Here is a 12,154-nt window from a genome sequence, read left to right on the forward strand (position 1 = left end):
CGGTGGTATTTTGACACGGTGGTTAGCATTGCAGGGTCGCTCATGAACTTCGTTCATGAGCTTAGGTTACTGTCTGTATGGGGTTTTTGTGCGTGTTCTCTTGGTGTTGATTTGCTCTGGCAGATTGGCGAGAATAAATTGCCCCTAATGTGAATTACTTTTTGAATGTGTGTGTGCATGGTGTACTATGACAACTGTCGTCCCGGTTAGGCATGTTCTCATCTTGCGCCCAGTATTCCCAGGCTCTACCTCAACCCTGACCAGGATAAAGCTGTTACTGAAGATGTGTGCATGAACAGCTAGCCATAGACTTCCATCATACACAGGGATACGTGTTGAAATAATTATCTATGACAAGACATACACTACAGATGTAGGAGAGATTAGGATTTATAAAAATATAAAATAAAAAAATAAAAAATAAAATAAAATAGAAAATCCCATTAATATCAACCGGAATTTTACTGCTGTTCATTAAGAGAATTTTCTTTTGTTGAATAACTTTATTTGGAGGCTGTATGGATTTCTGTAATGATTTCAGTCCTCTGGTTTGCAAAAGAAAACCTAATTTAAGCTATTAAAGGACTTGCTAGTTAGTTGACACGGTTAATCAGGTGTCCTGGAGTCGAACAGTGGAGTGGGTAGTGTGGCTCACCACGTGCGGTGAGAGAGTGGACTGGAAGTTGAACAGCACTCCGATTGCCGAGATCTGCTCCAGCCATTTACGGCTGACCTCCTTGCAGTCATCTTCATATTCACCGTTGTTGTTGTAGCGAAGGTTGAGAGCCCAGACCAGCTGTTCGGCCAGCGTGCACAGCGCACCCACGAGGGCCTGGCAGAAAATCACATCCCGTCGTAACTGCAGCTCTGTGTCTGCACAAGGGGGAGAGAGAAATACGAAGAGGTCGAGATGACTAGTAACAGCTGGCTGTGACAGAGGCCTCAGAAAAGACAGAGCGAAAGATAGTAACGAGACAGATTAGAATAGCTGACGGAGAGAAAGTAACAGTTCCCTATTTACTCCCCCAGCTCCTGGTGAGAATCAACAGTCTAGAACTTTAAACAATGAGATCATACAAAGGATTTCAAGACCTGGCTATTGTGTCATTCAACATATAAATTATACATTCAACCGAGCGTGTTGATTATACAATATTGTTTATGCTGTGTATTAACTTTGCTCTTCTGGAACCTGCTCTGAGCAAGTGGAGTATTAATTCAGAGCCCTTGGCAGCTGTGATAGCATTATGCTGAAAATGCGCCAAATGCTCTCCAAGCGGAACTCTCTCTCACACACACACACACACACACACACACACACTGGTGCAGTGCAGGGTCGACATGGGGTTAGTGCAGGAGCAGGTCCTGGCAAGAGTGTGTGTTTGTGGAGAGCAATAAGAAGCCGTCGCAAGATCAGATTCCCCCACACTCTCTCAAACAGCTTCCATATGCCTCCCACCACAGGGCCCAGGAGACAAACCCTCTCTCTCTCTCTACTTTCAATAGTTCTCTCACTCTCAAGCTCCTCTTACTTTCAACCTCCTGAACTTTCACTCAGAAGCTAATACAGACAGCCCTGAGAGAGAGAGAGAGAGAGAGAGAGAGAGAGAGAGAGAGAGAGAGAGAGAGAGAGAGAGAGAGACACTAATGGTGGTGAAATTCCAATAAAACAATCAAATATCTCCCAGCACACACCCTGAGTGTCCCTGGAAAATCATTTCACCATTATGTAGTAGAAACTACAGAGGTTTTATACAGGGCCCGGCTACTGAGTAGAAACATTACAAAACACACCAGAGAGTTGAAAAAATACAGGAAGTAAAAGTGAAAATGTACCTTCCCTTTGTGAAAAGTTTTCACTACTTGAAGATTCCAAAGATAGTTTAGTAGGTGTAAATTCTTTTTCTGATTATTATTATTATTCAGTAAAATCCACAAGTAAAAATAATCATTTTTGTTCAGTTTAAATGAATATCAAAGGTAAGAAGGGATAAGGGGCATTGGATAGTTTAGTTAACGCTGTTTTTTCCAAATATAAAAGGTTTTATTAAGGAGAAAAACACCACTTTCAAAATTACTGGCACAATTAATCTTTTCTTAAGTCTTTCCTGGACAGAATAACAGCCCTGAACCTCTATCTCTAATTTGGCAAAATTATATATAAAAAAAAAAACTTCTGTAATTGCAAACTTGGCGTGGAAAATGTTCACCAATGGGTATCACAGGGTGCCAATAATTTTGGAACCAACTGTATGGATTATTCTCCCCTTACCTGTGCATTTCAGCAAGGCCAACAAGAGCTGATTCCTCCCATCTGAAACACATAAAATAAAATCGTCCATAAAAAATTTGTTTAAAAAAAAAAAAAAACGCCCGTATTTATAAACTCTACACAACAAAGAAACTAAAAGAGGCTCTGAACACACCCTCTACGAAGCGATGTAGACTGTCCACCAGGTTTTTGATGGAGCTGGGCAGGTTCCAAGGGTCCTCCTGGATGTTTTTGTGTAGGATGTATCTGCATCGTGCTGTCCAGTCGTCCGCGTGGCGGAATTCTGCCCCCACATAGGTGTGACACACGGCCATAATGAGGGTTATTCAAGCTCAAATGAAAGAGTGTGTGTGTGTGTGTGTGTGTGTGTGTGTGTGTGTGTGTGTGTGTGTGGCAGAAGGAAGAGGCTTTCTTGTCTGCGATTCCTGGCAGAAACTCACGTGCACAGAGACATATGCGTGTCTTATTTGAGTCAGTACAAAAGCATTTAATGTCCTCATAGGTTTCTATTGTAAAGATGGTTTTAATTACGATCCTCTCTAACACTGCAAATACACGTGTGTGTGTGTACGCGTGTGCGCTCACACTCAGACAAACAAACTCAAACAAGCACACAGTCTATAAAATGAGACAGAGAAAAGATGTGTCTTGCTAGAGTTCAGAACGTGGTAATGACTGACCACAAATACACACACCCTAAACATTTTTCCAAACATAGCGCACGCGCACACACCAGTGTTTGCCCACACTGGGTCGTACCTGGCTGAGTATGGTCAGGGTGGAAATGCTTGGTTTCCTCGCATGCTTTGCTCATGACCGGCCCTTTCAGGAGACTGTTGATAGAGTCAACCTGAACAGGAAAAACACACACACACACACACACAGCATCGCAATGAATCCTCCCTTCAGTATGACCTGCTGCAAATCTGGAGAGGTCCATGTCCAGGGGTAAAGGGCAAAGATCAAAGGTTAAAATAGGGAGGCAAGTAGTGGTGGACACGGTTATCTGAGGAAGCGTGCTGTAATGTGAGAGAAGAAAGGACAGGAAGGAAAAATGGACTGAGTGAATGCCATGGGCAGACAGAGAGCAGAAACAGATAAGATGAGAAGTGATAAGAAAATCAAAGGCTAAAGAAAGCTCTGTGAAAATGAAACATCTGATCAATAAAGAAGGCATATTATACTTTATTCTATCCACATTCACTGGATATGAGCAACTGCGTGCTCCGATTGGCTACTCTACTACTAGGCTATCAGTTCATATACTGTGAGTAGATAAAAACAAAACGGCGGAGCGTGTTGCTGAACCAACCGAGGATGAAAAAAAAAAAAGCTCGACTCGAAAACAAAACCCCCCAAAATACCAAAAAGCAACAAAACATGGAACGAAAGTATTTGATGGTAAAAAGTATCTTTTTTTTATTTTTCAAGAATTATTATTATCGCATTTTTCACAAATTGCTCCGGTCATTTTGCTGGTTTGTTTACATTCTTCATCTTTAAGCATTAAAATTTGTTGAATTTTTTTTTAGACTGGTTCAAAAGCTCAAAGTAGTTTGAAAATTAAATAACTGAAATGTTCAAGCAAGAATTAAATAAATGTCTAAAGCTATTTTATACCTCGGCACGACAGCAAGACGGCACTTTCTACAAAAAACAACAAGACTAAAGTCAATTCGTTCAGTCATCGATAGGTTTTTAAGAAGTACGCCAAAGCAGAAATGATTTTTTCGGACGTTTCTGTATAAACTTTTTATTTATCAAATTTGCCAAAAATAAAAAATGCTGGGCGGCACGGTGGTGTAGTGGTTAGCGCTGTCGCCTCACAGCAAGAAGGTCCGGGTTCGAGCCCCGTGGCCGGCGAGGGCCTTTCCGTGTGGAGTTTGCATGTTCTCCCCGTGTCCGCGTGGGTTTCCTCCGGGTGCTCCGGTTTCCCCCACAGTCCAAAGACATGCAGGTTAGGTTAACTGGTGACTCTAAATTGACCGTAGGTGTGAATGTGAGTGTGAATGGTTGTCTGTGTCTATGTGTCAGCCCTGTGATGACCTGGCGACTTGTCCAGGGTGTACCCCGCCTTTCGCCCGTAGTCAGCTGGGATAGGCTCCAGCTTGCCTGCGACCCTGTAGAACAGGATAAAGCGGCTACAGATAATGAGATTAGATAAAAAATGCTCCGTTTCTCAAAGTCCGGTGAATGTGGATAGAATAAAACAGTTATTCCACTCAATCTCCGCGTACATGGCTTATAGCTGACTCAGCACTATGCGCCTCATCGGCTATCCACTCATGTATGACTAGATTTCGTGGAATAACTGCTAAATATCAGGCCAACATCCGATTCTATATACGTACTTGATTAAACAGATGCTCCAGACACCCATGCAGTTTGTCCTGTTTGTCCAGGGGAATCTGCATGTCACATGGCAGCTCATCTCCTACATGTCACAATACACACAAGATTAGGACACAAACTCGAGCAGAACCTAAACATTAATACAGATATAAAAGTTTCAAAGGTGTTGGTTATTACCTGAGCCCATCTCGTCACTCCCGAGATAAGAGCTGTTGCTTCGGACACTTGTGTAAGACAGCACGGAGTCTCGGTTACTGTTGCACTCACTGAAACAGCAAACACGCAGAAATCCCATAATACTGGCATAAACAAGGCACCTCAGTATTCCGGCTTCAGTGATTTACAGTGAACTAAATAAAGCTGGCATGAAGCCGTGCCTGTGTGTGTTTTTACATTGCGAGCAGGCCTTCTGCAACCAGAGGCATGACGTATCACAACAGAGCGTCGGCGTCTAGGGTGATGTATGTACGTGCTGGAAATATGAACACCCTGAGAATACTGGCGCTGCTTTAAAAACACCGGCGGTTGAGGTGCTTTTCTTAGCCATGCACATTTATACTACTCTTTAAACACAAGCAGTTACTGAGCATTATATGCAACATGTAATCACTTCCGCTAAATAAGTCATGTTTAAAGGAAGTAACAGCCTCAATATATATAACATGATTACGTCCTTTGAGGACAAACTGAGCCAGCTTTTTAAGCATCACAGAAAACTGCACTCAAAAACATGAGAGAGAGAGAGAGAGAGAGAGAGAGAGAGAGAGAGAGAGAGAGAGAGAGGAGTGTGAGCAACATGCTTGTGTGATCAGAATTATTTTGGAGGAGAAAGTGAAGAGAAGTAGGAAGCGATTTGAGGCAAAAAGGTGTGCAGACCTTTGATGTCATAGATGCAGACGTTTGAATTTGCACTGTACTCGGAAAGTAGAATGCCAAGGTCAAAAGTGTCACACCCCTGTCCCACTGTACCGCCTGTCCCTTTTACACAGACGCCAATTCCAGCTCTGTCGTCCCGGCTCAAGAGGCAGAAAAACACAGACCCTCCTTTTCACATTCGGATGTTTTTTTTTTTTTACAGAACGCGAGGTGGAATAAAGGCGTAAGAATTCTGCCTTGAACAGGTTGTGTAAAAGGGAGTATTAACACCACACATTCACACTAATCCTCACACTTTGAGTTCAAATATCTTTAAGGTGTGAAACCTGCTTAGTAGAAAAACAACTTTATTTAATCACATGTACACTTAAGCACTGTGAAATTAGTCTCTGCATTTAACCCATCTGAAGCAGTGAACACACACACGTGAGCAATGAGCGCACACACATACCCAGAGCAGTGGGTAGCTACGCTACAGTGCCCGGGGAGAAGTTGGGGGTTCGGTGCCTTGCTCAAGGACACTTCAGCCCAAAGCCACCCCATGTTAACCTAACTGCACGTCTTTGAACTGTGTGGGAAACCGGAGCACCCGGAGGAAACCCATGCAGACACGGGCAGAACATGCAACCTCCACACAGAAAGGCCCCCGTCAGCTGCTGGGCTCGAACCCAGAACCTTCTTGCTGTGAGGCGAAACAATAGTGATAGCAAATAAACAAACAATCTTTATTAACATGTGTTCATTATTTATTTTATTTACTGCTGGTCTGCATGAAAGCAACTCCATCTCCAGTTGTCCAATTAAAAAAAAAACGACAGGATGAATTTTTAAATAAAGTGAGCTTTCTCAAAGTTGAACTTTTTCAACCCGGCATCTTGACACCAGGCCAAAATTTTTGAATAATTTGAGTTTATTTTCATACATAACCTAAACATTTCTAAACTCCTTTAGAAATGTAGACTGATTTTATAGATGCCTTTTTCTGTGTGGGTCATTTTTGTTCTTATTGCTAGAATTTCTATTAGATTTTTATTTTCTCCTTTTTTTTTTTACTTCATTTTTATTTGCCTCTTGTTCTTTGCAAAGCACTTTAAGCTGCATTTGAATGAATACAATATGCTATATAATGAAAAATGCATAGCCTATTATTATTATTATTATTATTATTGAATTCATTTAATGAAACCTGACTTCTGCTGGTCAGTGACCTGGGTGAAGATTTTCACTCACCAAAAGTCACTTATAGACAAAAATACTTAGGCCAAGTTTACATTAGACCGTATCTGTCTCGTTTTCTTCGCGGATGCACTGTCCGTTTACATTAAACCACCTGGAAACGGGAATCCGCCAGGGTCCACGTATTCAATCCAGATCGTGTCCGGTCCGGTGCTGTGTAAACATTGAGATACGCGGATACGCTGTGCTGAGCTCTAGCTGGCGTCGTCATTGGACAATGTCACTGTGACATCCACCTTCCTGAGTCGCTGGCGTTGGTCATGTGACGCGACTGCTGAAAAACGGCGCGGACTTCCGCCTTGTATCACCTTTCATTAAAGAGTATAAAAGTATGAAAATACTGCAAATACTGATGCAAATACTGCCCATTGTGTAGTTATGATTGTCTTTAGGCTTGCCATCCTTCCACTTGCAAGTAGTAAGTGATATGCACTGGGATCACACACACAGCGGCTCAGTCCCGAATCACTGCTTGTGCACTTCACTCGCACGCTGTGTGAGCTGCGCAGGGCCGGAGTGCGCACCCTCCAGAGGGCACTCGCTGTTCAGGGCGGAGTGATTTGGAGCGCAGGATGCCTGCGGAGCCGAGCGTATCCGTGTATTGGTGTTGCTGTGTGCACGCAAATCGTGTATTGGCGTTGCTGTGTGCACACTAATCGTTTTAAAAACGTTAATCTGATGATCCGCTGATACGGTCTAATGTAAACACCACCTTAATGGTTTCTGAGGTGTAGTCACTGGCATTTGAATGGATTCTCACTTCAGATATCGAGGAAGTCCAAAGACATGCAGATTAGGTCAAGTGGCTACTCTAAATTGCCCATAGGTGTGAATGTGAGTGTGAATGGTTGTTTGTCTGTGTTCGGCCTATGACAGATTGGCGACCTGCCCAGAGCGTACCCCACCTCCTGCCTGAAGTCAGCTTCCCCGTGACCCACAACGGATAAGTGGTATAGATAATGGATGAATGAATGAATGAATGCTAGGAAGCATTCGATTTCTTTTCCAGACCACAGCATCCTTTATGCCTGGCACTAAAATAAAACTTGAAATACGAAGTACCATGACAATTTGATTTGCCTGAAGTGAACCCCAGACCACCATTTCCAAGTGGACGACAGAGAATATGCCCTGGGACTGTGTTAACACAAGCGTCGTATTGACACAACCAGTGGACTCATGACAGTGTCACTAAATGCATACAGTATGGACAGTTGGATAATGTCTAGGTTTGCACGAGATTATAGAATCATAGATCAGTCTGTGAGAGCAGAGGACATGATTACGCTAGCAACACTTTGGCCAAGAACGGACACACTTAGCCATGTCTTAATACTCATCCTCCCACATGAGGGAGTGAAACATATAACAGATGGAAATAAGCGAGAGAGTGTGAAGTAAAATAAAAACGAATTGATCGCTGTAGGAGTCTTGAACTCACACATTCAATTCATGCATGAAACCAGATTACAATAAGCAAAGTGTTTCTCCCCCACAGACGGCCCCAAAAGCTGATGTAATTTCTCAGTAACGTAAGGGGGGCTGTAATGTATGAGATCACCCACTCAGAAGATATCGGGCTTTAATGGTGGGCGGCTCTATAATGGAAGAGAGTGCATACGCAGCCAGTCATTTAGAGCTGCTGCAGTCAGCATGCTGTTAGCAAAGCCCTGCTCAAACCAGCATCTGCAAAATTACAAAACACCCCACAAGAGCAAGAGGGGAAAGAAGACGATGTGAGGTTTTAGCCATGGAGCAGATTAACGGGACATCTCCACACAAGATGCAGATTTTTTGCTGGAGAAAAACATGGCAGGTTTAGAAGCATCTGTTCCACAGGAGGAGCAGCCACAAAACCTGCACTGTAGAGAGCGCTGTCCACCTGACGGAATCAGCTCCACTGATTATACAGCACATATGCTTTAGTCCGCGGTTCACAATCAGCCTGAACTTTATCAAACAAGTTTTCATTATGATTTATATGTATTAAAACACACACACACACAAAACTGGCAATGAAGCAGTTTTGCTGCATATATTTACTGTTTACTGAACATGAGACACGTTCGTGTTACTGCGCATTTAAATATAAATATTCACATGAACTAAAATATTTTTCATTTCCAGCCATTTTCTTCTTAAAGCATTTTAAAATTTGATCAATATTCTGCTCACCAGGTTCAATATCTAGTTCGTTCATTGTTTTTGTTTCCTTACACACACACAGCTCCTTAGACGTTCATGACTTGCATGGTTCTCTCCGTTTTTCCCAAACAATCTTTATCACATTAAGGTCAGCAAGAGCTACGATGGATGATTTTATGGAGAAAAGCATTGGTTCAGTGGATTTCCCCTTCAGACTAACAGAAACCATAGCTCTATAATAGGCCGTGTAGATTGTGCCTCAGAAAAAGACAAGAACAAGATCAACTGTGAGCTACTGCTCACTTCCGTATCCCCCCACGCTCTCGCTTATATCAGAATGCAAGCAATCGAAAGAATAGGACACTTATTGACTTCAACAAATAATTAACCCTGAAACGAGTGTGTAAAGAGCAGTGTTCTCCCTGGGTATTTCAAACAGCATCCTGGTAAACTGTCATTTTGCTTCTTGAAATTGCATCAAAATCCACTTTATACGTTTCGGAAATATATTCAGTCGGTAAACAGGAAGTCGGTGTGTGACAGACCTGAAAACGGTCTACACGGTATAGAACCCCAAGCTGAAATTCGGTACCAAGTGGCTATGGTTTGTGGTTGCTGAGAAAAAGGGTGTTTCGGACGGACAGAGGTAAACCAGTATAAAAATTATGTATGATTATATAAGAAAACGTTGCAGCAAGTTGTTACTGAGCTTAGATGCTTGTAGACATGTCACATGAACTGACCCTTTAGCTAGCAATCTTAACTACCAAAGATCATTGTCTATGACTAATATCATTATCTTCTTTATTTAGTTTTGTCTTATTTCGATGAGTCTAACTCACTTGAGAGGTGTAAAGCGGTTACTGAGTTCTAATAGGAATGAGTCTTTGATGTTATTATCTTTCAGTTTATCTAGATCATATTTTTGAGGACTCTTTAGTTTCTTTGGCCATGAGAATTTAAGTTTGATGATGGATCTTACAAGCCGATGGTCAGAGATATCTGGTCGACTTAGGGCTGAACGATCGGTGATAGTTTGGCGTGATGACTGGTGCCTGATTAAAATAAACTCAATCAGATTTCTAGTTTTTCCATCAGGGGATGTCCAGGTATAAAGCTTGCGCTTTTTGAAGAAGGTGTTAGTTGCGACGAGCCCATTTCTTATACAGAATTTTGCAACATCCGAGGCAAAATTAAAAATATTAAAACATCCGATGGTATGTTTGCCTATGGGCTTGGGATACGTGGAATTTAAGCCCCCTACTTTGCTGTTAAAGTCGCCCATAAAGGGATGATCGCGTTTGGGGATTTTGTTGATGATCTATTGGATTTGATCGTAAAGCTCTAGGACTTCATCAGGATGTCCAATGGTTGGGAAATAGACCTGTATATTAAGATGATGTTTGAAAATTTCCTTTTGAGTGTAAGGGTTGCAGGACGATCAGATATTGGATCGTAGTCTTCAATGAAAGGAATCAAAGATTTGTTGACAAGGAAGCCAACACCATGAAATCTAGAAATTTCATTTCCTGAGAAGAAGAGATGATGCCCTGATTCTTCTCGGAGTTCAACTTAGAACTCTTTCACTTTAGTCTCAGCTAGCCCAATTATGTCCCACTTGATATCTTTTATCTCATGGAGCGCAATTTCAAGCAATTCTTCATTTAAGTAATTTATAGTATGGGTGTTATATGTACAGATGTTGAGAGACTTAAGTGGTAATCTTCTGGTCAAGCTCAACCTCAGCACACTACACCAAGCCACTCAGAACCAGGAACTTTGGAGAGAACTAAGTCATGTGAGTGCACATTCTGCCACAGGTGGAGATAGCATTATGTAATATTTCTATGATTAGTAGTAGGGCAGCACGGTGGTGTAGTGGTTAGCACGGTCACCTCACAGCAAGAAGGTTCTGGGTTTGAGCCCAGCGGCCAACGGGGGCCTTTCTGTGTGAAGTTTGCATGTTCTCCCCGTGTCTGCGTGGGTTTCCTCTGGGTGCTCCGGTTTCCCCCACAGTCCAAAGACATGCAGTTAGGTTAACATGGGGAGGGCCTTGGGCTGAAGTGCCCTTGAGCAAGGTATCGAACCCCTAGCTGCTCCCCGGGCGCTGTAGTATGGCTGCCCACTGCTCTGGGTGTGTACGTGTGTGTGTTCACTGCTTCAGATGGGTTAAATGCAGAGGATGAATTTCACTGTGCTTGAGCGTGCATGTGACAAATAAAGGCTTCTTCTTCTTAGTATGCTACTCTTGTTAATGCAATTGAGACCAGGCAAGCTCAATAGCCATGTACAAAAATATTCAACTATTTCAAATATCTGCTAAAACCTTAACCTGCACTTTCCATGTAGATTTAATCCTGAATCCTCCCAAGTGTTGACTTTGTGGTCTCGGTCTCACCTGTAAGAGTCTCTGTAGCTCATGGTGTCGTGTCCAGAATCCTCCTGATCATCCTCATTCACTTTGAAGCATACTCTTTTGCTCTGAATGGACTCCTCGTGCCCAGGAGAAGTAGACGGTACGCTGTCGTATGAAGGAGGCTCAGAGCTCTGAGGCTGGAAGGGACCAGTGATGGAGGACAGGAGCCTACAGCACACAGCCACACATTATAGACAAAAAAAACCCCACACAAAACTGTTAGAAACACATACCTGCCTGTACGTTAATTGTAATTACTAGGTAACATATCAATCAGAATATTATAGCTCAAGAAGAATGTGAAAGAGGGCTTTTAGGGCTAAAGTTAATAACAGGTTGAGGTGCTGTTGCTTTTTATGTGTGAGCCGCATAGCCACGGCAATTATTTCAAAGTGTTATTGAAATACGTGAGCAGCGAAAAAAGTGACAAGAAGCAGGGAAAGACAGGGAAATGGTGTCTACTCCTCTGTAGTGTGTTATGGCTTCAGCCTTGGCTGGTTCTGCCCTGCCCATAAATATTTTTAGACTTTCAGAAAAGGCTTCCTGATGTAGGAAGGAGAAGTAGAACAGAGCTGTGGCTGGTGGGACACGCTGTTCTCTGGTGTGGTGGAGGCACACCCCAATGTTAAAACATGCTATTTGATAAAGGAGATTTTCCCACATGCAGAAAGAGAGACAGAGAGAGAGAGAGCACCTACAGTGGTGCTTGAAAGTTTGTGAACCCTTTAGAATTTTCTATATTTCTGCATAAATATGACCTAAAACATCATCAGATTTTCACACAAGTCCTAAAAATGGATAAAGAGAACCCAGTTAAACAAATGAAACAAAAATATTATACTTGGTCATTTATTTAT

The 12,154-nt window shown here is 42.5% G+C and overlaps 1 protein-coding gene across 1 annotated transcript in view; it reads right to left on the minus strand.

The window, feature by feature from the left end:
- The window catches only part of prex1 (phosphatidylinositol-3,4,5-trisphosphate-dependent Rac exchange factor 1), a 196,807-nt gene that overhangs the window by 18,376 nt on the left and 166,277 nt on the right, over positions 1-12,154 (minus strand). The window contains exons 26-32 of the mRNA XM_060932042.1: positions 11,280-11,465; positions 4,802-4,890; positions 4,624-4,706; positions 3,032-3,122; positions 2,427-2,555; positions 2,273-2,314; positions 656-873 (exon numbers count right to left, since the gene is read on the minus strand). Of these exons, the coding sequence (XP_060788025.1) occupies positions 656-873; positions 2,273-2,314; positions 2,427-2,555; positions 3,032-3,122; positions 4,624-4,706; positions 4,802-4,890; positions 11,280-11,465 (838 nt within the window). The remainder of the gene's footprint in view (positions 1-655; positions 874-2,272; positions 2,315-2,426; positions 2,556-3,031; positions 3,123-4,623; positions 4,707-4,801; positions 4,891-11,279; positions 11,466-12,154) is intronic.

This window comes from Neoarius graeffei, chromosome 10 (assembly GCF_027579695.1).
Source record: "Neoarius graeffei isolate fNeoGra1 chromosome 10, fNeoGra1.pri, whole genome shotgun sequence".
Classification (NCBI taxonomy): domain Eukaryota; kingdom Metazoa; phylum Chordata; class Actinopteri; order Siluriformes; family Ariidae; genus Neoarius; species Neoarius graeffei.